The following is a 25,821-nucleotide window of genomic DNA, read 5'->3' on the forward strand; positions in this document are numbered from 1 at the left end:
ATAATATGGATTTAAAATTAGTTTAAACTGGTACGATTTTGTACTACAGAAGGTAAAATTTTACCTGTATGCTAATACTTTGCAGTGGTCAACGAACGCGAACAGTGTTTGTCCTGATTGGGGAGATTTATAGAGCTGATACAACATCCTATAAAACCTTTAATTTTCTTTAATTATATATAGCACTTTGACATTTATCGGTAAACGAACGTTTAAGATATGTATTAAAATGTAGTCAATTGTTATTTCTATAAACGTATTGACACTTTTGATTGAACAAATATTATTATACACAATTTAATAAAGCCATTTAGTTTTATTATTGCGATTTTAAATCGGTATTCAAAAATATAATTAAGGACCTTTCAAATGACCTCTTAAGTTGAGGATAATTTAAACAAATAAAAACAAAAAAATATGTTTGAAACCGCAAAACAAAACAAGTATCTAATACCGTGAAACCGGTTTGCAAGCAGCTCTCGATATATCCTTTATACCGTCAAGGGGTCACTATCCTCCAGGGATGCTGCGCAAAGGCAGTGCGGCGACGTAAGCGCCTGCGGATACTCGTGCGTATCAACCGTGCCGGATTTTGAAGATCCGCGCTTTTACTAAGGAACGACAGGGTGAGTGGCTAAAACGAGTTTTATAAAAATCCAGAAACTTCACCGTTTACCACAGTTATAAATCTTTTTATATTTAATTGTAAATACAATCATGTATTAAGTCTATAAAATAAACGATTTTAAAACTATATACATAATTTTAAAATATATATACAGGTTTATTGGCTATATATATGTAAAAACCTTAAACTAGATAAATGTTTAATTCATATGTCAGTTTTACAGATCTTACGCCTACTTTTAATCACCTTGTATAAATTGCTTACTCTAATAACTTCTAACTGTAAGGGCAAGTAAATAATTTTAATTTGTAGTAATTTGTATTTTGAAAATGAATTTTTCGGGTATATTATCATTACGTTATTTATTATTTCTGAAACCAAAAAAATGATACTGTAAATTAATTGACAGAAAATGAGCTAAACATTCACCATTTTAAAACATTTACACTAATAACAAATCACCTGTATAAGAGATTTCCATCTATGCACTGTCGCATTATATTCTGAAACAATTTCGTTAAGAGGTTTTATTTTTAGTAGTAATATTCCTTTTTTACTAAGAACTGATTTCATACGCAAGTGGGTGGAAACTGCGTTCATTAAAAGATATATTTATTCACAAAATAAAGCTGCTATAGATATTATGCTTCGGCCATAATATTTTAAAAATGACGTCACGTGGAGCGAGCGGGGAATAGTTAGTATATAATATAAGTATATAGTTTAATAAAGTACTTATTTACAACAATATTGAATTATTAAATTACGACAAATAATAAAATTTTAAAAACAACAGGTTTAATAAACACTAAAAGCTCTTAATCTTTTTTACGAATTCTGGGTGAGCACATATTCTAAACCGCGCAAATTATTGAAATAAAAGAAAAAAAGTACGATACCTCCGACCCAAAATTAACATAAAAAACATACAAATCTGATATGAATATGAATATATATCTAGAGTGAGCGGGAAATAAAATTTGTAATGCTCAAATACAAACATATATACAAATTGTATGTAATGGTCTCTTACGAATAATGGAAAGGGTTTCAGGCGTGGCACAGGCAAGGAAAAAAATCTTCGTCCTAATGACACTTCAGGTAACAAGCGCACAGAATATTTTATTATATGACAAAATTAAAACGTTATGGAAAAAATTAGAAAACTACTAAATACATGTTCGAATATAATGTCGAAAAAAAAATTTACACACATATATATATATATATATATAAATTGCAAAAACTTACATACTATATAATATACAATTAGAGAGAGTTTACATTATATTAAGTACGTCAAAGAGTATACTTCAATTATCATATAATATATGGAACTAGTTGAACCGGCAGACATTTTTCTGTACTAGCTAGGAATATCAATTCGGATCATAAACACGCAAAATTTAAAAGGTCATGATATTTACTAAAAGTATTCAAGTTTCTGCGCAATTTTCGCATCCATAAAAACCTTGGAATTATTAGAAAATTAATAAAAAAAACTATGATGAAATAGCTAAAGGCATACGAATACAAGTAATGGCGTAAGCAAGAGAAAAATCAATTCCTGTTTATTTTTATATACGTGGTATACTTAATTACTTTTGAATTCACTTAGAAAGCTGAAACAAATGTCTTCATGAGTTTCTTTACCTTTATGTACGTTACTTAGACATGATTTGAAAACGATACCTATATAGTTACCGGTGGTAGGACTGTTAAGCTAAAAAATGCAGGGCACCTTTTATCATCATTTCAGTCGTAAAACATCAACTGCTGGACTTAAACCTCCCCCAGAGACTTCCGAAAAGACTCGTTGGAAGAAGATTTCATTCAGCATCTTTCGACGGCCTTAATAAAGTCGTTACTCCACCTACGCTGTGTTCTGCGATTCCACTCTTTGCTTGTCGGTCAATGGTCTCTTCCCCAGAACCTTACAGGCCTATTATAATAGGGTATATATACTGAAGCTAAAACATATTATTATACCTGTGATCCAGTCTATTGCGACTTCATTCGAAATTTAACAAAAAATTAATAAGTAGTTGGTGAAGTAACTCCTTATTACATTAGTTACCTGCCGTCAAAATTAGTCAGCCATTCTAGATATTAACCAAAATAAACAGACAGACATGTAATTTGGTCATATGTACTGTATGTTTATTATCATACATGTACTCAAAAAACAAACGCTCCGATTTTATTTATTGGTATAAATAAGGTAAGTATATGTAGTATATTCTCAATATATAATCAATAATATTGGAAGCTGACCTTTAAGGAATTTAGAGGTGTATAAGTCTTCTTCGCGGATCTTTTTGTTCATATTATTATCGACTTTCGAATGTTTCTAGTGACCATTTATTAACATTATAAGAACCAAGAAAGATAAATTTAGTAAAAATTCGAATCTAGTTGAGCTATTCTATATATAGCATTATAGTGAATGTCTGTTTGTTCACTAACTAATAAATTCGATAGTTGGATGAGAAATAACAAATAATAGAGTTCATTATTAAGCGGTTTAATTTATAATTTAGCACAATACAGATAGAAAAAGATAGCAAAGATTTAGCACAGTGCAGAAAGAAAGAGGTAGAAACCTTAAACTTAAAATAAAACACCGAGTTTTTTTAATTTAAAGCACGTTTTGAAAAGAACTTACAACATACTTAGACGTTTTTTCTGTGTTCACAATATTATTAATACACTAGTAGTGTAATATATTCCCAAGATTTAATATTTACTTCAAATGATATACAATGTAATAGATATTTTTTTAGTTTGATCTTTTTAAATTTATTATAATTAATTTAAAATTCAGGGACACTACACGAGAGTGTGTTAAATATTACATAGATGCAAACAATTTTTTTTTTAATTTGATTTAGGTGTAACAATTACATGTCATATCTTATTACGTATCAGCCCGTAATGCCCACTGCGAGGTATAGGCATCCCCAAGGATATCTAGTGGTAATCCCATATAATTAATAGGCAAAGTGTGAATTATTTAAGATTCACATCACTACACCCGTTCTTAGGGGGCGACCGCCCGCTCCCTACCGCGAACAGCGTGGGCGAACTGCGGTAGGATCCGGATCCATCCTTGACTCGCCTGTGGTCCACGCTGCTGTCCCAAGCCAACATACATAACATCAACACCACACAGCTCTACTCGGGTAGAGCGGTTTACTACGTGCGAACGTCATCGTACAACTGGAATACGTCTGTCCAACTTCTGTTTTATTTTTAAGTTCACGGTCATTTCTGCGCCGTGAACTCAGTTCCGATGAAGCCGTAAAAGCCTTCGGGCTAACAGCATCAACTTTAACCGAATACCCAGCAAGCTAAGATCGTCCTCCGGGAATCGAACCTACGTCTTTACGATTGCAAGTTTCAGTCCTCTACCGCTGAGCTATCACTGCTTAGTAATTATCAAAATTTGATCTTTTTTTTCAAACAATGTAACTGTAATCTTGTTTACAATTATTTTAACATTGATTTTTGGTGCCTTTTCATTATTATTTAGAGATTTCGTTTAATACGATTTATTTTTATATTAATTTATTATAGTTTAGATATAAACTAGAATAATTATGACCAGAGCTGTGTACGCATACAATAGGCAACTAGACCAATGATTATTTATTTTTTAATTAATTTTTATTTCTTTCTCTGTTTCTTTATTATTTTTGAGGCAAGTGCGATCCAAGTCAGTTTGATGTTTTTAATTATTATTGTACTTATAATCATGCATTATACCGTATTTATCATAGGTATATATGCTATGCACCATTGTATATATGTATGTTTGTCTATATATACACGTTAACTGCCCGCCATATATCTTTCAACCATTTCCATACTAGGTTGTCTTTAAGAAATCTCGTGTGATAAGACCGCCCGTTTTTATTTTTTCTTTACTATTATGCAACTATGTAAATATTTTGTAGCGTGTACAATAAAGAATATTAAATCAAATTAAATTAAATTAGAATAATGACACTGTATTCCTTTGCTTTCGGTTTGCCGTGTGAATCACTACTACTTTTTGTAGTCGTGGGTAGTGTTACTGCAGACTTAAAGTAATAAAACTTCTCAGACGATAATCTAAGCAATTTCATGTAAGTTTGTGATAAATAGCACTATGATGCTTTTAAGCATTGATATGTTCGTGGTAAGGGGGATCAAGTAGGACTCTTAATTGCGTGCAGCTAGGTACAGGGCCGCTTTTAAGCGACATCCACGTCCAATTCCTTAAACCAGTGCTCCGGTGTGCCGTGGGTCAGATACAAATGTGCCGCTGTAAAAATTAATAAATTAAAATTAAAAAAAAAAAGAAACATTGACACGACACGTCCGCTCGTCTCTAAAATTTAGATTTCGGCGTGCCGTGAAATACTAGGAAAGATTTGAGTGTGTCGTAGATGAAAAAAAGTTTCGGAGCACTGCCTTAAACAATAGTCTCGCGTGTGTTAAATTTAGACCACCATGCGTCCTTCAATTATACTCCTTTTCCACAACGAATTGTATAATTAAATATATCTAGTATTCATCATCGACGTATAGAACGTGAGGGATATAGGCATCTCCAATAGATTTCCAAATGGACTGGTTGGGCAAGTTCGTCCACCTTGTAAATACACGATCTATGCTTCCCTTGTATCAATAAAATGTATTCATAGTAATTGTTTATTGTAATGTTAACCTTTATATTTTTAATTGTGCCATCTCCTCCCATATCTAAAGAATATCTTATATTATTATATTCCTTCTGAAATTAATCAATAACAGTAATCAGCAACGATTTATAATAATATAATATTGAATGATGACCGTCTTAGTCGCTTCATCAATCTTTTATAAAACTGGAGCATTAACCTCTTATATCCTGTTCTCATAAAATATATTCTCTCAATTAATCTTATTTCATTGGTCCTTCATCAAACATTTATTAATTAATTTGAAACTTAAACTGTTTGATCGCCTTATTTATGATATCAAAATATAATTGAAATCGAAATTCTTAATGCCGTTGTTTGTATAAAGGTTGTTCGAATTTCGAAACGAAAAATTTATTTTTCCCGCCATTTTTTCATGTCTGCCATTTTGTTTTTTTTTACGTGACATTATAAAATGATATACAATCCGTTTATTAAACATTTTGAAACATTTGTTTTAACAATGCGTATTATTTTTATAAAAATATTTTTGTAACGGTAGAAATTATGGAAAATGTTGTAAAAAAAATATCGTTTTGAATATGAAATTAAAAATGCTAGCCAGGGTAATGTCTAATGGAATAAACCACAAATACTACTGGCAATCGATAAATATTTTCATTATATGAAAACAGTTATATATTAGAAGCGTAATTTTTAGTTTTAAAATTTAAAAATTTATATTAATATTTTTAATATACATTTGAAATTATCGTTTTTTTTTGAACATCCTGTATAACAAAATATGTACCAATGGATGATCAACTAATTTATCAAGCAACCGTTACTCCCGCAAAACCAGACCTGTTTAAATATTCATACTACTTTAATAATTTTATTAAGAATCCGTTAGATGACGTGTTAACGTATTCAAACGCTGACTAATTTAGTTATTTATTTAAAAAACCACTTTCTTTGTTTGACTATCATTTAAAATTCGACATATTTTAGGACACGATAAGTTTCCTTTACAGTTACAAGTTTTACTTTACACGAATGATGTTTTCGTGATATTAATAATAAATAGAATATGATGACATCTGTACAATTTTATTATTGCAGACGACATCTATTAGCGCAATTTTCGGCTGAAAAAAATCTTTTTTATCTTGTATATACGCTTGAAAATATTATTGTAGTAAATATAAGATTGCCGGTGTACAATTTCATATAATACACACTTTGTGCACTATTCATATAGGATTGGTGTTGATAAAAGATGGGCAGCAGTCTTCGCGTACCATAATATCACACTGCAATCCCCGACCCGACTGCCTAACTTGGCGATTATGGTATATCCTCCCATAGATATCTTTGAGAAAAGTCTATGCTTGCAGTGCGGCTTCTATGCACAGAAACGATTATGACGATCATGCTAAGAAATTATGTTTAAATATTGAAAACGTACAAAGATAATGTCACTTTTTAGTACAACTCAAAAAATACATTCATTGGTCAATAATTTTCATTCCATATTGTAATAATCACGGTGTGTGGCAGACATGGAGGTAATTATTTTATGTAAATTTTTCACCATAAACAAGTTCGATGACAACCTGGATTATGATCGAATTTTAGCTACTATATTTATATTTCGTCATCATTATGTCATCCGATAGACGTCTATTTTAAAGCAAAGCCGTCCACAAAGATCGCCTTCATGACCGGTCTGGCTCTGCCCACCTTTAACGTCCTTGATTATGTCGTAGGTATGTCCTGTACCACTAAGTCGACCAATGTATTTAATTGTTAATTACATAGTTAATATGTATTAAATTATGTTACCAACTAATTATTTCTACTAGTCTATTTACAATTGACACCCTTCTATTAAAAAAAAATTTTTTTCACTTCATCCAGTTGTCTGTCTATCACGGAATGCAATAAAACCTACTTCTTTATAGTTATTGTTTAATTATGTTTGAACGTATGATATGTATAAAACATTTACCACAAAATCATAGATAAAAATGTTGTTTTTATTATGGCTCTCTTATATTTTTAATCGATAATTTTTAAAATTATTATATTTGAGCAGTAACGATCATAATTTACATACACACGCACACACGCACTCGCACACGTTAGAGTCAGATAACACCTTGAGAAGCAGGAGATACTAAAAACTAGCACTGGTCGCAACCAGGGCGTTGACCAACATGAGCTTGGCTGTCTATTTTTATTTGTATAACATATAATATAATAGAAGAATTTGATATTTTTATTTTTGTTATAAGGCAATACATTTGGTTATCATTATTTATTTATTTATGCATTCATTTACCTTTTGTAACATATATTATAATACCCATATCATTGTCCAACGTCACGATCATAATTAGAAATACCTTTTAATTATATAGTATCTAAGACTTTCTTTTTCAAATTAAATATAAGTATTTACCGATTTTAAATATACGTTATCTAAGACTTTTTTTTAATTAAATATAAGCAGTTACTTAGTCTGCATGCTTGATCTTCGACCGCATCGTCGCTATCCATCATGAGACTTAATGGTCCAACGCCGAGAAGAGAGCGTCAAAAATCATTAATTAATTAAACTTTTAATTGTTTTTAAATTCTCAATATTTAGTTTTTTATTATTAATTAAAATAATTATTTTCGCCAAAAATAGTTTTAAGCAAATTTAAAACTCAAGTATTTCTTCAATGTGGCCCTGGTTTAATTATGACTCATTACCACTTTTTAAAAGGTTTCTTATAATTTTTGGTAGAGTTCTTTGATATTATACAGTTGTATGCCAATTCTTTCTTATTCTGAGCAATATTTCCTATCATCTCCTTGTCACTTTCAGATAAAGACCTCCAGAAGTGGAACTACCTGTAGACATATTTTTGATCACCCAATGTTTTCTCTCTTTATTTTTTAAACATATGTTGCCAGTAACATGAAAATAAAACGAACTCGTATTAGTCATATCTATAATTAGATATGACAGAATTTGGCAACATCAGGTCGTTCGCTTTACAGATATTTTTTAAAAATATTTGTCTCGCGTATTCACTTCAACAGATTGGTCTAATTATACAGTTTGGATACCTATTTAACAACTAAAATAAATTATTTACTATAGAAACAACTCTACATGTACAAAAAAGCTATTCCATACCTTATTTATTACCTTTGAATATTAATACAAACAGCATACTCAGAATTTTGTATACCTCTAAATAGAACTAGATGTTAGACGGTCCAGAACAATACACGTATGTACATTGTATAAGCATTTTGTTCTAAATTACGTTATACTTAATTAATCTTTTACAAGTTGCTACATCTTTTTCCTTCTATAATTCTTCTCTCCCTTTCTCTTGAATCGGACGACACCCTTCTATTAAAATAGAAATCTTTTTCAATCAAATCCAAAGGTTGTGTGAGTAAACATGACCACCTATGACCCTCTTCTATATTGGTATGCAATCGCCTACTAATTATTAATTATTTATTTAGCGAAACATTATTGAATAAAACACCAGTGTTTAGACTTAGGTTTTTTAATCAACGACGTTCCGACGAAATGTAACGTATATAGGTACTGCATCATGTTATCTGTTGAAAGTTTACAAACAATGTGCGTTACCATTGCGATATCCTGTACAGAAACGTGGTTTCTCACTTTTAGTCTCCTTGGCCAGATCATAGTTGCTCAACCAAACATCGAGAGAGGCTATGATGTGAATGTCACCACAAGTTCGAATTACGATTGAGAAGATTCGTAGACGAACGAAAGTAACCAACATACCCTAGCGTATTACACTCAGAACTGATGGCCGCTTGGACTATAAGATTCTGGAGCCACGACAAGAGATTGTTAAGGTTGTGTAAAAACGCAGGATGCAGGCCGCCTTCAACAGATATCATCGTAGGTATATGGAGAAGGCTTATGTCCGCAAGTGGACGTTCTAGGGTTGAAATAATGGCGAACCCCTTATCTGGAGGTCTTTTTCCAAGTCGAAGGATGAGAGATGATTTTGTTGAGATCGTTTGAAGATACTTGACGTAGCTTGCTTACTTCTAATCTTGTCGGAAATCTATGGTGGAAGCAAAGATGTCTTAAATTTTAAAATAATCAAAAAATTAACATCATAATAATTCCAAAAGAAATGTATTTCGGAAACATTTAGTTATTGTTAGTGCAATATTTACAGATTAAGCTTATGTATCAGAAAAACTCCAATTCACAGCACAGTAAATACTTTTATTCCACTTTCTGTCACTTTCCACTGGACAACTTATCACTTCGAAGGTTATCGAACGAGTGACCGAGCTCCCGACTCAATAATCAAAACGCTGTTTCAACCCCACCACTCTCAGTCCTTTTACTGGAAGTTGTCACAAAAGAGTGACGGAGTCGAGTAGTGTTGCCATTTAAAAAAAAAATAAAACTACCTTTTATAGAATTATTACACATGGTAATTAAAAATCTTGCATTGTTATGTTTGGTTTTAGATTTAATTATATAAACTATATATTCTCATGTGAAAGGAACTTCCCAGCCATCATTACTATTTGTATTTAGGTGTTTTGTAACTTCAATATAACCATCCTTGATAAGAATCCATGTTATTTAAGAAAAAAACTAATAATATCTTGTAATATTCGACTTTATCGAGTTAGTAAACCTAAAGGATCCCAGATAGTATTAAGAAAGCTCCTATAACTAGATTTAATTAATAATTGTAAAAGTACATTTTTATGCCAAGGTTTCCGAAAAGGTTTCTATGAAGTCGTTGACAACACTGTCGACCTCATAGAAAATAGCTCTTCTTAAGGATTATGTTCTTGCATCCAGACTATCTCAATATTAATGATATATGAAATTTTAAATTATTAAAGTTACATAAATAAATATATATGTTCCTGATGACTATACTTCGCCTGTTCTTCTCAGGTCCGGAGGCTATATTTTTCGAATGAAAAGTACTTGAAACTAAGAGATATACTATTTTTGTTAAAGAATTCTAGAACCTGAACTTCACTATGATTTGATAACACGATCTAATTTTTGTTTCATTTCTTCATTACAATGTATATATAGTAATAATTATAGGCAAATAATATTAAATGTAATATATTCATAGCATTTAAATCCAAAGAATAAGAAATGATTAGTCGTTATTTAAGACAATTCACAGCTCCCCACGGACTCACTGTACTAACAAGAAATTGTTCGCCGAGGACATTATAAGTGGCGCATCAACATTGCAAAAACGTTTCGACTTTATTGCTAGGTTGTCCATAAAATCCGGATATTGGAGACATGTCTATTACACTATTTCTGACGCACTGTGTTAATGTCGTGATAATTTAGATTACTGTTTTTCTTTTATAACTACGAACTTCTTTTAGAAAATAATTTAGGTTTCTTTATTATTATTAACGTCGACATATACATAGGCCGATTGGCTATTGGTGTAAACGTTTTAAAAGGGTGAATGTATAGCTCATCTGTCAGTAAAAAGGTTTTAATGGTCACTCTGATATCAGATTAACCATTAATTTTTTTTTTAATGTATTACACCTATTTATTTTTTCCCTTGAAATGTTTGCAAGGGGCAGGTAGAAAAAAATAATTATTTTAACTGGCCGTAACACGAATTTTTAATACGTTTTTTTTAATCATATAGAAATGTAGGTTGGAAGGATGTTGTAGGTAGGATATAATGTTGGTAGGAATTCACAGCGTAGTTATCCAAACACCCTGTGAATTCTGCTTTACTATGACGTCAGATCTCAGAGTTGCCAAGTATTGAATTGGAAATATATATAAGTGAGCGACTCGTAAAAATGTATTCAGATATTTGGTCTCTGTTTATAACATGTATGCAATGTGAACATATATTTTTTTAATATTTACATATAATAAATGTGCAATTTAATTTAAAAAAGTCATTAAAATTCTGAAATGTTTAATAATGTTTATAATTATTTATATGACTGTCCTGTTTATACAAAAACGTGAGGTGTCATTAGCGGGAAATCTAACGGTACACGTACTGTAATACAAATACTTAAACAGGCCGAGTGCAGATAACTATTCCTCTAACGGACCGTTACGTTAACTGCGGCTAGTCCAATTTATGGGCCCTGTGCGCCTGGTAGATAGCAACCTTATTTATTCCACGTCCTACTCCCGTCTCGCGCATTGAACAGTCTAACGAGCGCGCGATCGTCTGAACTGATTGCAATGCTTTATATGTTGTGCATTCCCTTATTTGGGATTTACGGAAGACACGGATAATTGCTTTGAAAACAGCAATGACAAACCTTTATTGCTCTATAATTTATTTATTTCTGTGTAATTGATATCATGCAAGGTCTATTCTTGTTTTATTTGAATAATAGAATACGTCATTTTTTTAGTTTTGCCAAAAGTTATGTATATATACACGACCATTGCTTCATAGCGGAAGTAGCTACATATTAGTCCCTTTCTTACTGATGACTTATACAGGCAGTGAGAATAGAAGATGATGATGATGATGATGTGAAGTTTATGATTGAGACTCCGGTCAAGTTGAACTCCTGTAAAATTATAAATGATCCCATGGAAAATTCAGACGAGTGTTAAATTTTCCAGATAACTTTCACAATTATTCCTAATACTGACCTCCACCAATGATATCTATGGGGGGATGTCGTCTTAATCTTAATCGCCACGCTTGGCAGGCGGGTTGGCGATCGCAGTGTGATATTATCGTACGTAGAGGACGCTTCTGCCTCTGGCAACTTATTTATCACCACTGGCAATTCAATAATTAATAAACAAAATATGAAGTGTGTTCGATTGTATTGAGAATCGAATCCGCAACCAGCGCTCGTAACACTCAGTCCTATACCGCTATGTTTCCACTGCTTACATTTATAGTCAAATAATATAATATTAAAAACAATGGTTAGAAGACAACAACAGATATTTGATATATAAAATGATACAATACTCCTGTTAAAAGACGGACTGAACTAATGTACAAAAATTAAAAACAAATAAGTAGAAAATAATACAAACTGTGATAGTATAGAATACAAAATAAAAATCTGAGGTAGCATAATTATTACAGTAAGTTTGAATGATATAAGATTGTATTCCGGGAACTGAACCTGCGACCTACAACCGCACGTCTGACGGTTGCAATACCGCTGCTCCACTCCAATATTATACTAGAACAATTTATTTCCAAGCTTTATTATTACTGGCAAAAATTTTCACATCGTAATAGGAATTTTTACGGCCTTCAGTTTAAATTTATTACATGATTAAGCGGCAACATACGGGAGTGTATTATGTAATGTATTGCAAGTTTTGGAATAATTTTGATATCGGATTATTTGTACCCGCATCACTTTAAAATATTTAACTAATTTAAAACGATTTCTAATAGAATGAAGTACTAATTTTGTAACATTTTTTTGACTTGGCTTACATTGCTGCCCAAATGGCATTGAAAATTCCGCTTGTACGAAATGGCAGGACACAGTTGGCGGTTAGTTTAGAACTTGTTTCGAGATTCAAGCCTCTTATATATTAAGATTTAATTGGATTAGAAGACTGCTGAGATATTAAATCGCTTAGGCGCGCTACATTTTATACAGCTTACGTTTTCAATAAGTTTATAAAGAACAAAGACACAAAAGAGATCAGCTTAGTACAAATTGTAAGTAGTAGACAAAAATTAAGTGTTAAAACCATCTTAAAAGAGTGGAAAATGCAATCCTTTTGTATAATAGACGAGCACTTGGATTAACGTAATGGTATTAGAGTATAAACATTGAATAAGCAAAGACTGTAAAGAGAAAATAGACATTAAAAACTATATAGAGGAATAGTGTTTCTATTTATTCGAGTATTAATTAATAAGTTGATATATAATTAATAGGATAGAAATTAACAAAAATAAAATACAAATAAGAGTATTACATAAATAGTAATTGATAATATGCAATCCAAGAAAATAATAAAACAGGAGTGAATGTACAAGCTCGTGTTGGATAATCGAACAGATAAACAAAAATATGAGTATAATTAATACAGATGTATATAGTAAAATGATGTATATAATAAAAAGCTAAGTACAATTTACTTTATATAAAAAATATCTGCTTTTTGGCGGCAGATCATTTCAGGTGACTTATTTAAAAAAAGATTCGGAAATTGGCATTGTAATATGTTTATAACAGCGTTCTTTGTTTTACGGAAACAATGAAGAAAAAATAAGATTCAAAAAACGTTTAAAACTAGATAAAAATAACAGCTTATATGAGTCTTAAAACTGTCTCTGTAAATAAATGATTGAAACAGAATTGAACAAAACATATAGAGATATCGACAATTACTCAGTTGCTAATTGAATATAATTTAAATAAACGTATAGAAGGTTATTAATCGCCTTTGTACGGTAGCCAAAAGCCAAACGGATCTCCGGACACGCCCGAGGAATTTATTACCGTAACGGTAACCGCTTATGGCACTGTGACAACTACACCGTCAAATGTCTTGTGCAAATAAATTTGTATATGCAATGTCTTGCTTTAAGACGAAGCTTAAAATATTTTTAATGACTCATACGCTATCGGTGTTTAAATATACAGAATGTTTGATTATAGGTAAAATAGTTAAAGGGAAGATTGTATAGTTGATTCGCTGTCAATTAATGTATAGTACAACCTATGAGAACCTCAATCGTTTCAGATATAAAAAGCGTGATGGTAATATAAGTAAGAAAAAGCTTTTTTAAAATTCGCATAAATTATTCTTTACCTTCTGAAACTTTGTACTACCAGAAGTTATTGTTCTGTCGCATTCCACTAGAAAAAAATAATTAACATAACATATTTATGTAGGGCAGATGTAGACACACTGTCAGAGTAGTCCACACTATTGGGTTCCTCCTATACTTTTTTATCCCTGTTTTTAGGAGCTCTCGTACTTCTTCTGTCCTGAGTACACAGGGATAACAGTTACAATCATAATTAACTTTAACTTTACACTAAACTTTCTTATTTCCATACTCTTCTTCCTTCTATATTAATGTCTTTCATTTCTATTTTGTTCGTCACAAATTCTTCTATACCATTTCATTCTTTATACTCCTTTCATACCTCGTCTCCTTTACTTCTCCTTCCCTCAACAAATGACAGGTAGTTCATTTCGTTAATATGGTTAATTCTCTTTGATTTCTTTTCTTTATAAAATTTATCGATTTTAAATTGTGCGCAGAATTTTGTGTTTTGAAACTGAAAATGTTAAACGCAGGTCTAACTGCCGACGAACTACCAGACTCCTGTGCTCGTCTGATATAGAAAAAACATTTGAACCTTTATAAATAAGATTATTCATGAGGTTAAATTTACATGTTATTGAACACTGTGATTGTTAACAAGGGGAAATTTTAAAATCAACTCTACAGCATTGAACAGAGAGTCTACTTTCATTTAGCAATGTTTTACTGAATCATTTTGCTTGTTCCTGTTTGATAATGAGTAAAAACATTTGAATGTGATTGTTTTAAGTGAAAATACATTTTGTTAACTGGAATTCACAAAAACGTAATAAAACGGAGGCGTTTATTTACCTATTTCTATAAAGTCAATTCATATAAAAACAAATAAAACTAATCCTTATATGAACTGTGATCATAATATAAAGTGAAGAGCCCTAATTCAATAGAAAGTAGAATCAGATTGTGTATGTACTAGTATATACTTCACATGATGAGAAACAAGAAGGAGAAATAGACAAGAATAATAAAGGAGTTGTATCCAAGCACAGCGGAAGAAATAGAAGTAGACTGAATAAGAGATTATATATTTGATTACTCTTGACTTGAAGACTCTTAAGTTATAATTGGCTGGAAACAATGGCCCCGGTAGATCATTCCATTGTATCCAGGGAATTTAATCGCAACCTCCGATTGGAAATCTCTATCGTGCACTACTAAGCTACCAAAGCCCTATATAAATATGTTACATTAAATATTTTTTTCTATTGGAAAGCGACAAAAAAATAACTTCTGGTAGTACAAAGAGTCAGTAGATTAAAAATAAATTATTGCAACATGTAGTAATTCGAATTTCAAAAAAGTTTTTTTTTTATATCTGAAACCATTAGTTTTTTCATGGGGTTTACCATACGCTGTACATTCTTCTCTATAAACTGCTTCTTAATTTTAATCACTGTAGTGTATACACTTGAAGTTAAAGCGAATGAAAAAATCGAATTATGGAGTCAAATGCCTGTAAGTATATTATCAAATACCGTAAGATGTACGATGATTTATATTTATTTTTAACCGTGCTCTGTACAATGTCAGTTTTTATCATTTCTACTGCCTTGTACTTTTACGTGTGTATAGAATTGTCCCGATCGTAAATTTACACCTTATCGACTGTAGAAAACCATAAAAGGATATTAAAATACGAAATCAAACCCTTACTCATTTACATAAGAAACAGGTAAAATTTATATTTATTTTTATTAATATTAAGCTAGACATCTAGATTTTACAAAAAGACTATCGTAGAGTATACGTAAATTTAAATTTTATCATTAGTTTGTTTTTCATTTTGACATTTAAATACTTAGATTTGGAATTCAGAGCTGGAATAAGACAGAGAAGGAAAATAGGAGATAATATTATAATAACATTAAGTCGTACTATTACTAAAAGGCTTTGGTAGTTCTGTAGTAGTATTATTAGCCAGTCAATAGCAAAAGATTAAGTCAAGGCTCAGCCCTATTAGGCATCCTAGAGTCTTACTGCTAATCGGAAACCCTGCTGCGGACCCTTGATCCTGGTCACAACATGAGGTATCCACGGTGTGGATGAAGTATCCAATTGTAATGAAAGATAGACGAAAAGAGCTAAAGACAACTTGTTTATTTATTAATCTGTATTGTACTCGCAGCAGGATACATTTAAATGATTTCATAGTAATGAACAAAAAAGTACAAAGGCCGGTCTAATCACAAGGAATCACTTACTGACCATGGTATGAAAACAAAGGAAGTATAAATAATGAGATGTATGGAACAAGAAAAGTAAATAAAATAACAAATTAAACCGTAAAAAAAGTCCCTCTCCCTCCCAAGATACGAGTGAACCAGAGGTTCACAAAAACAAAAGCCAAAAAAATATGAAGCGCCCGCGGCCTACCATCCAGTAATAACTGCCGTATTTTACTTATATATTCATTTTCTCAGTGTTTTGCCTATTTAAACCAATGGAATTTGTAAAAATATTAGTTTCATCTATTTCAGATTTAAAATATCATGTTACATTTATTAATTTTAACTAATTTATTTCGTATCTTTCAGATGTCAGCAATGGTTCGGCGCGTGTTAGTGGCGACGTTATGTTTGCAGGCCTTGGTAGTGACATTGGTAAGTTGACAATATGAAGTCGTAATTTTTGTTATTAGAACCAATTACTTACAAAAGTAATACGCCAAGTGGCCCCGCCATAAGCTACACATTATTTAAATTTATTATTCGAATTAAAAATACGTTTTGGTTTACTTGCACTCATACATTGCTAAAACGTAACAATATCAAAAAGCTTATGAAGATGCGTACCGAATAATAAAAATAAAGCGTAATATTAAAGTAAATGCATATCTAATATATTACAGCCTAAAATACTTTTCTGTTATCACGAACAGTAAGAATGACATAACCCGTATATATAATAATGTTTTTTTATAACACAAACGAATAAATAAACATTAGTTATGTGTGTAGATACATTTGAATAAATCATTATTTTGATATTTAAAGAGACGCTGTCGATTTTAATACAATTAATCATTAGTACAACCTTCAACAAGATACTATAATTACATATCGTAATTTTAAATAAATAAATTATCTTGAATATAAGTTATGTAACTCAAATGTATTTATTATTTTTACTACCGTAAATTTGACGCATTTAAATACTAGAAATAATTAAGGGATATTTTGTTAATTACACCAGTTTGCAATAATGAAAATACCACACTTGGCTTTACTTGTGCAAAACTTTAAAATGTTTTATAACTTATACGTAGATTGACATGAAGAAAATTGATAGACAGATAAATTATTTTAATATTATTAAAAAAGTATTAAAAATATGTGTGGTGACTCTCTCTCTCTCTCCACTTAATATTCAACGTTCCCTAACGCAAAACTTAACGTCCCTATCTATACTCCTTTGCGCGCACTACTGGGTGACACTTGACCCATATTGGAATTAACGACCTGTTTGTTTTTATTTAGGATATACGTTACATACGCTACATTCAATATTATTAGAGCCATAATCAATTATCATTGTTAAATTACTTCCAAGCAGAAAACAATATACCAAACATTTTATCGTTTTTTTGGCGTCGATCAGTACATTTGTGATTTTAATCTTGTTCACGTTACACGTATTGTTACGTCAAAAATGATCATCATCATTACTTTAGCAATACAACTCCACAGCTGGGCATGTTCCTCCCCCATGGATTTCTAATAGAAATTGATGGTAGCAGCCTCCATCTAGTATCTTCCAACGAACGTTACGTCCTTCGCTTCTCTTACCAGATATGGCATCCACTCCTGAACCTTGAAAACTCAACGGCAATTTGTTCTCTGCCTATGTGACATATCTATTGCTACTTGAACTTCCCAACCTCTTAGTTACATTGGTTATTTTTTTCGGATTTCCTCAATCCTGATTCAATCTCTTAGGAAAATATAGTCTTCTTTGCTTGTCAATGATTTTAAGAGTGAGAGACCATGTGTCAGTATCGGAAGTCATCACCTGTTACATATATTATTAGAAGACATTAAGCTTAAAGTGCTGAAGGATATAGGATAAGAAAATGCTTAGTAATTTCCCGAACGTTGATTTAACAATCGACCTTTCTTAAAGCAGAATGCCGTGCAAAATCAATTCTTGCGCTCTCATGAATATTCATAAGGCGCTTTCACTTCACAGTTAACACAACAATGGAGTTTTCCAAAACTGTATTACAAATCGCTTTCGTCATATACACATGACCCATTTAACTTAACCGAAATATGTTAATTGTAAGCGGGTATGGGGTAATGTAAATTTACATATGTACTTTCTATTTTTATTCATTAAATTGATGGTAATAGTATAGGTTAAGTGTTGTTTATTTAATCAAAACATTTACACTACTGGTATTTTATTGGCAGCCTTAGATAAAGTTGGAAAAGGTTCTGTAGAAATGACGTTATCAATCAGTGGTAAGGAACATACAGAAGAGCTAATATATTAGTATGTTTACCTTTCGTCGTTGTCGTATATACACATTACATATTTGATAATTTGGCGGTAAATGACGCCAAGGGCTTGGTGGATGTCATGTCAAGTTCTCTAGTTCATTGTTGTCATAATTAGTATGTATTCTTGTTTATTCATTTGGTCATATAATTATGTTTGACCACTTGTGTGCGTGATAAGGAAAATGTCAAAAGAACCCAATTTCATTAAAACTAGAATCAAATTCAGGTCTACTGTAATCGTATCAACTTTAAGTTACGAGTGTTCACAACGTACCCTGTTCTGAGAAAATCAAAAAATAAATTCAGACAGGTATTTTTTTTTGGTCACTTTAACAATATCCTTGTTAAAGTCACAAATCTTAAATGCTATAACCTTGTATCTTCTAAAAGCTTGTGATTCGTGGGCGAAAAGTTCCGAAGCAGGCAGTATATAAACCTATGAATTACATAACATCGCTGCTAATATCATAAGATAAAGAGAAATCTCAAAGACATAGCGGGATACTTTAGTAGTTGATAAATTTTATGTTTTATCTACTTAACAGTCAATAAACAACAGAAATATAACATTGAGAACATTACAAATATAATTACAAAAATAATTAACAATTTAGCATTTTATATCATTATGTACAACTTAATAGTTCAGACAATATAACATAATAAAATTAAAATATGGGAAAATGGTATATGGGAAGAAGCCGTGCGGGATTTTCTTTTAGATTCGAAGGTACCTAGTGTGAGAATTTAGACCTGGTCGGGTACAATGGGTTTAAATAATCACTGCTATGCGTGGATAACCTCTGCAGATGCTTTCAATTTTTTATATATATATTACTGTATGTGCGGATTGATATAGTACTATCCAAAAGTGATTTCAATCGCGGCTTTTTATGTTTTTATTAACGCCAAATGTTTTGCAGTTAGGAACAGTAAATTTAACTTAGTCTTTGGTTCATATGGGAATAAAGAGATGTTGATTTCACTATTGTCTGTTGACAAATCAATCCTGCAGTTCTACAGTTCTACGCTTAGCAACATATTTTATAAAGATATTTTTTTTTCTAGTTGGAAGCAGCCAAACAGCGTGTCCAACTCTCTGACTCCTACCTGCCGGTAGCGATGCAAGTGATCGCCCACCTAACTGACCAGATGGCGTTTGAAGTTAAGGAAGAACCGGGTTCGAAGCCACCAAAAACCACAACAAAACCCGCCACGACCCCCAAACCTTTGTATGTCACCTTCGATTACTTTGGAACATTGCAGCCTAAAACTTTAAGGTGGTGGATACTGTATAGTACGTCGAGGTGAAGGTCCTCTGTTGTATATAGTTATAAATAAGTGTATATAAGTTAATATATAAACTAACTTACTTGTACCTAATCTCTGTGATGACTTTTAAAGAAAAAAGATCGATATTATTTAAATCCAAAAACATTTACAAGTTGACAACTAAACAGTTATAATGTATATGTATTAAAACAATATTTCATTGATACATAAAAATAATTATAAAACAATCTATACTAGAAATAATATAATGTACGCCAACACTCTATAACAATACGTTGAGTTTTCTATGTCAATAAAACAACGTATTAATGGGCAGTAATAAAATAATTTAATGTACAAATCCGGTACAGCTATCTCCGTGGTTTTTATGTTTTCTTTTAATACAAATCGACCTTATTTGTTTTGGCTTAATAAAGGTGAACGGGTTCATCTTTTTCCTTAACGCTATATATGCTTATAATTTTAATATACGTTGAAATTTATTTTGTAGATATATTTTTTAATCCATTTTATGTACATATTATGCTTATATAAATATATAAATAACTTCACAATATTTTTTCAATGAATTCAGATAGGATTAAAAACAATTTCAATGCATTTATTTTTAACTAAAAATTAGGTATCCTCCTTTTGCCCGCGTCATTTTTAATTGCTGTCATTTGTGGTCGCCTAGATATGAACTAATTCTCGTCTTAACAATACTGCTTGCATTATATAACATGATCAGTGTTAACATGATCGCGGATTTGATTCCCGGAATACAATCTTATATAATTCACACTTTGTGCAATAATTATAAAGGATTGCCACTGCTCACAAAAAAGTTTCCAGAGGATGGGGAGCTGCGTCATCTGTGGTCATAATACCACACAGCGACCGTCAACCCTCCTGTCAAGCATGTCCATTATGGTACATTTCCCCATAGATATCTTTGTGGAGGATTGAGAAGATGCCATACAGTCGGCATCTATGATCTGAAACCCCGATATTATTGTGTGACTCGTTTTATGTTGTTATGGCACGTACGTGGTTTTTCCCCAAATAGTCATACTTCATTCTTCTTTTTTATAAATAAAATTAAAATATTTCTCTTAATTATTTTTGTTTCTTACTTTGAATAACGATAATTTATTAATAAACTGTTTGTATCATTCGTTAATGTGTATATAATAGTTTAAACGACGACTGAGTAGCCGTGAATCTATGTTATTGTTTATTGGGAGAACAAATAAATATTTTTTTCACTTTTCAAATTAATATTAGCAATTTAGTACATCTATAATAACATAAAATTCTGGGAAATTAATTCCTAAGTAACAACAAGCGTTTGTCGATGTGTTGCAAAATAATTGATATTATTCCGGTATTTATTTCAAATTTAAAACGTTTTTTTTTTATTTTCACGTATTATTTTACTTCTTCTAAATGCTGAAACTTATATATTCAACCTTAAGCTTGAAAACGAGAAAAATAACGTTAAAAAAAGTATATATAATTTGGGAAATTATTGACTAAAATACTTTTATTATAAAATCTTGTTTTATATTTAACTAAAAGTTTCAAATTACGATGTACATTCTAGTATGACAGCAGCTGTACCAGTTATAATTTGTTTTACATCCATTAGCTTGCCCTAAGTACCAAAATAATTGAATGATACATTCAAATATACTCGGGATAAATATTTTATTTATTTAATTATATTTAATATTCTTTTTTGTACACGTTGAGATATATTTAATAAGTTTTACAATAATATACAAAAAAGTACAATGGGCGGTCTTAGCACACAAAGCAATCTCTTACAGACAACCATAGTATGGAAAAGGTAAAAGTACTAATAATGGGTGGTTTACGTGTACAAAAAATACTTATTTACAAACAAACAATACAAACGTATATATCATATATACTTACAATAAATAAGGTTCAATACATAATATAAATATAATACAATAATAAATAAAAACATCTAACTGACTTAGATCAGTATTGGTTCGATCGCACTTGCCTCAGAAAGAAACAGAAGAAGAAAAAGAAATTAATTAAGAGATAATTATGGGTCTAGTAAATGGCTCTTAAGCATTTTCTTGAAAATAGGTAGTAAGTTAGAACGTCTTATATTCAGCGGTAAATCATTCCACAATCGAACGGCCTGCGTGGTGAAAGATTTGGCCATAAACGAGGAAGAATGCGCCGGTATTTTTAATTCCATATTCTCTGATGATCTCAAAGACCTCTCATGTGTATCCTGAAGAAATTGAAACCTTGATTTAAGATAAGAGGGAGTGAGTGGATTGAAAAGAATATTATAGAGTAGATAAAGTATGTGAGCATTCCGGCGAAGCCTTATGGGTAACCAATTGAGCTTAGCGCGAAATTCCGAAACATAATCATATTTTCGGAGGCCAAATATGAAGCGAATACAAAAGTTTGAAGGCGCTCAAGTTTATTCAGGTGGTTTTCAGTTTTTACTACGCAACGCACATATTTATTCAATAATGTGTTTGTGTGTATGTGTGATGTTTGTCTGTGTTAGCGTTTAAGGAGTTTTGTTAAGCTTTTATTCAATACTAATATTTATTTTTCATTATTTTTACTAACTACTACAAATTTTTATAGTTTATATGTATTGTTATGTATAAAAAAGTTTCTATTGCAAAAAATATACACAATTAAAAGAATAATTCTTGTTTGGAGTACTATAGAAATGAGACGAATAATTTACTTGAATTAAATATTCCAGAGATGTTACCACGCCGTACCACCGACCTGGCTACTACGCCCCGGCATCACCGCCTAAACCATCAGAGAGAATTAATCCACAAAAGCAGAAACAATACGATTCCCCATCACCAAACACCCAGCATTATAATATACCATCACAAGCCCAACAAGAATATGGTATAACGCCGCAGAATCAACAACATAGTAATATTCCGGCACAAGCCCAACAAGAATATGGTATACCGCCTCAGAACCAACAACAAAGTAATATTCCGTCATACGATCAACAACAATATGGTATACCGCCTCAGAATCAAAAACAAAGTAATATTCCGCCATACGAACAACAACAATATGGTATACCGCCTCAGAATCAAAAACAAAGTAATATTCCGCCACATGATCAACAACTATATGGTATACCGCCTCAGAGTCAACAACAATATGACATTCCACAAAACTATCAACAATTTAACATTCCGGCCCAGAAGCCACAGTATTACATTCCTCAACAAAGTGTACAACCTTTCAATCTATCACAATATCATCAAACCAATGCTTACACGCAACAATATAAATCGTTTACTCAAAACCAGCCGAATTATAATCCGCTTAACAAACAATATGACGTAATGACGTTCGACTTCCCGCAGTACAACCCAATACAGCCACAAAACGTGAGAACAGAAGAACCATTACTGTCTGTACACGACGATGAAGTTAAGCCGTTGTTAGAGCCGACGCCAGATACCCCGCATCTACTTCCGCCCCATTTTGAGACCGATGTTGATAAAATTTCTAATCGCGCGAAAGGCTTCGACGTAGACGAACTTTCAGAGGAAAACCTTCAGTACTTGTCCCAGAACGTGAGGGAGATGATAAGAATGGCTCACAATCCTTACGACGAGCGGTTGGTCGACGTATGGGAAGATTTGAGAGCTCGGCCAGCGGAACCTTCTCCTAAGATCAAACTCTCGTCATCCAACTTAAGACTGCTGCTTCTCTACGATCTATTGAGCAGAGAAGCAAAGAGACAAAGACTTTCAGATTACAGTGTAAGTACTAAAATTCTTATGTAGTTTTAAAATTAAGACTTTTTCACCTAGTTAGGTGTTTGACTCGGTGTTTGGCACTTGTCGGTTTAACATCTCCTGAGGATGCCCCGTGGAAGGCTGAAACATGTGTAGTATAGATTAACGGTCGTAGTTGTGTTTCGCATAGTTTACCGCAAGCGTATTTATCAGCGGGCTAGCTGGCGGTGCACTTCATAGCACGACTACTGCTACATAGCAGAAGTAGCTATATATTAGTCCCTTTCTTAATTAGGATGGACTTCCGCAAGGTAACGCCTGGATCTATTAGATAGTTAGGTGTTGATGAATCCATCATGATATATCCGGAACCATAAGTCTTAGAGACTTGATTAATATTGAATTTATATTCAGATAAGAAGAATTTAAATATGTAATATATAGTTTAGCACTAGAAATAAACAAAAGATTGTTGTACCTTCCGCTAAATTTTCATAAAATTAGTTAGTTTTCATTATATTTTCTTCACGATCCATATACGAAAATGAATTTTTGTAAAATCGTAAACAGTTGCACAAAGGATATGTAACTATTTTTTACAAAAATACATTCCCTTACAAGTTCTTTGTTCATTGAAATAAAATTTAAAAAATCCTTTTAAAGAGTAAAAGATTTATAAGTGATAATAAAGTTTGGAAATGCTATATTAAGTGATACCAAAGAAAACTCGTCTGAATTTGTTATAGGCTCTTCTCATATTGGAATTCTCGTAACGTTAAATAAGTTGATCGGTGCCATTATAAGGAGGTAGTCACCCAGCGGTAGAGAACTGAAGGTCGCGATCATTTTTATATAGGAAAGGATTGCAATTATTCATAAACAAGCTTATCGAGGTCCACTGCGATAGCTAACCCGCCTGCCAAGCGTGACGAATATGGTATACCCCCATAGATATCTTTGTGGGAATTCTATGTCTTTCAGTGCGACGACAATCATAAGGCAGTTCAACTTGATACTAGTTTCTATCAAATTGAGCTCTCTTGACGTTCTTCTCATGATATAAACAAATGATAACTGTAAATGATCCTAAACTGATAGTTGTAAGAATAAATGAATAAATATCTTCAACTTATACAGAAGTTTAATCTCTTTGTATTCCGAACGCGATGGAATTAAAATTAATACACCAATTTATTATTCTAGGGCTTCTCCTCTGACGTCATGAAGACTCTTGTGGAGTCCTCGGGAGGAGGGGCGAGGGCCCAACTCAGCATGGCTCTCTCAAAGATGGTGGAACGTCACGACTGTCAGCACGAGTACGCCAACAACCGCGCCAAGGAGATGGTGGTGGAGCTAGGAAAAGACGAGTCAAAGCTCTCTTCCGAGATCAGATATCTCCAACCCCTCGTCTATAAGTACTAAAGATTCATGTCATTTACAATGTTTTTGCATTTATTAGGTAGTGTAAGTTAATAAATATGGTATTATTAATTACGTTGTGCGTTTTTCTTTTCAATAACAATAATTATTATTGTCTACAACCGAAAGATTTTAAATACATGAGAATATGCATAAAATATAGGCAATAAGTCCGAAAATCCAACTTATCAGAAGAAATGAAAAACTAAATATTCGTTATATATTAAAAAAAATGAATGAATGAAATACACTAAGTAGTGAAAATATTTATTACAACCTCATTCTTAGCATGCCGCAAAGGAGTAGTTTTTTTTTATATTGTATCTTTTTATTCTTGTTTGTACTTTACCTTGTTGATTTAGTGAAAAAAAGGTGACTGCCTATCTCCGCCACTTTTAGCCAGAAAGTTATGGAAAAAATTAACTAGGTTTAAATAAGTAATTTTCTGTGGGATTCCCATTTTCGACGTAATGTTGATCCTACACTGTTATAGTGTAATATTTTTTTAATTAATACAAAACTTATAAATAAATATCTCTTATTACTCTTTCAAAAAGGTCAAAGATATTGTGAAAATGAGCTCAAATAAACCCGTCTAAGTTTGTTATAGATTCCTCTCAGATCAGGAGACATTTGAAACTCTTATAGCTTTAAGTTGAAGGATATCTTTATAAAAAGTATTTTTCAGTAAATAAT

General features: G+C 31.8%; 1 protein-coding gene across 1 annotated transcript; it reads left to right on the top strand.

Moving 5' to 3' along the window:
* Positions 1-535: 535 nt before the first annotated feature.
* On the top strand, positions 536-25,200 carry LOC137924209 (uncharacterized). The gene is made up of 5 exons (XM_068767578.1): positions 536-626; positions 16,688-16,753; positions 19,721-19,884; positions 22,695-23,730; positions 24,910-25,200. Exons 2-5 carry the CDS (start codon positions 16,688-16,690, stop codon positions 25,126-25,128), a joined length of 1,485 nt encoding a protein of 494 aa, XP_068623679.1. The 5' UTR covers positions 536-626; the 3' UTR covers positions 25,129-25,200.
* The last annotated feature ends 621 nt before the right edge of the window (positions 25,201-25,821 follow it).

The sequence above is a fragment of the Battus philenor genome, unplaced genomic scaffold (assembly GCF_028537555.1).
Source record: "Battus philenor isolate CCGP_79_NKW_IND1 unplaced genomic scaffold, ilBatPhil1.0.hap1 SCAF_23, whole genome shotgun sequence".
In the NCBI taxonomy this organism is placed as follows: Eukaryota; Metazoa; Arthropoda; class Insecta; order Lepidoptera; family Papilionidae; genus Battus; species Battus philenor.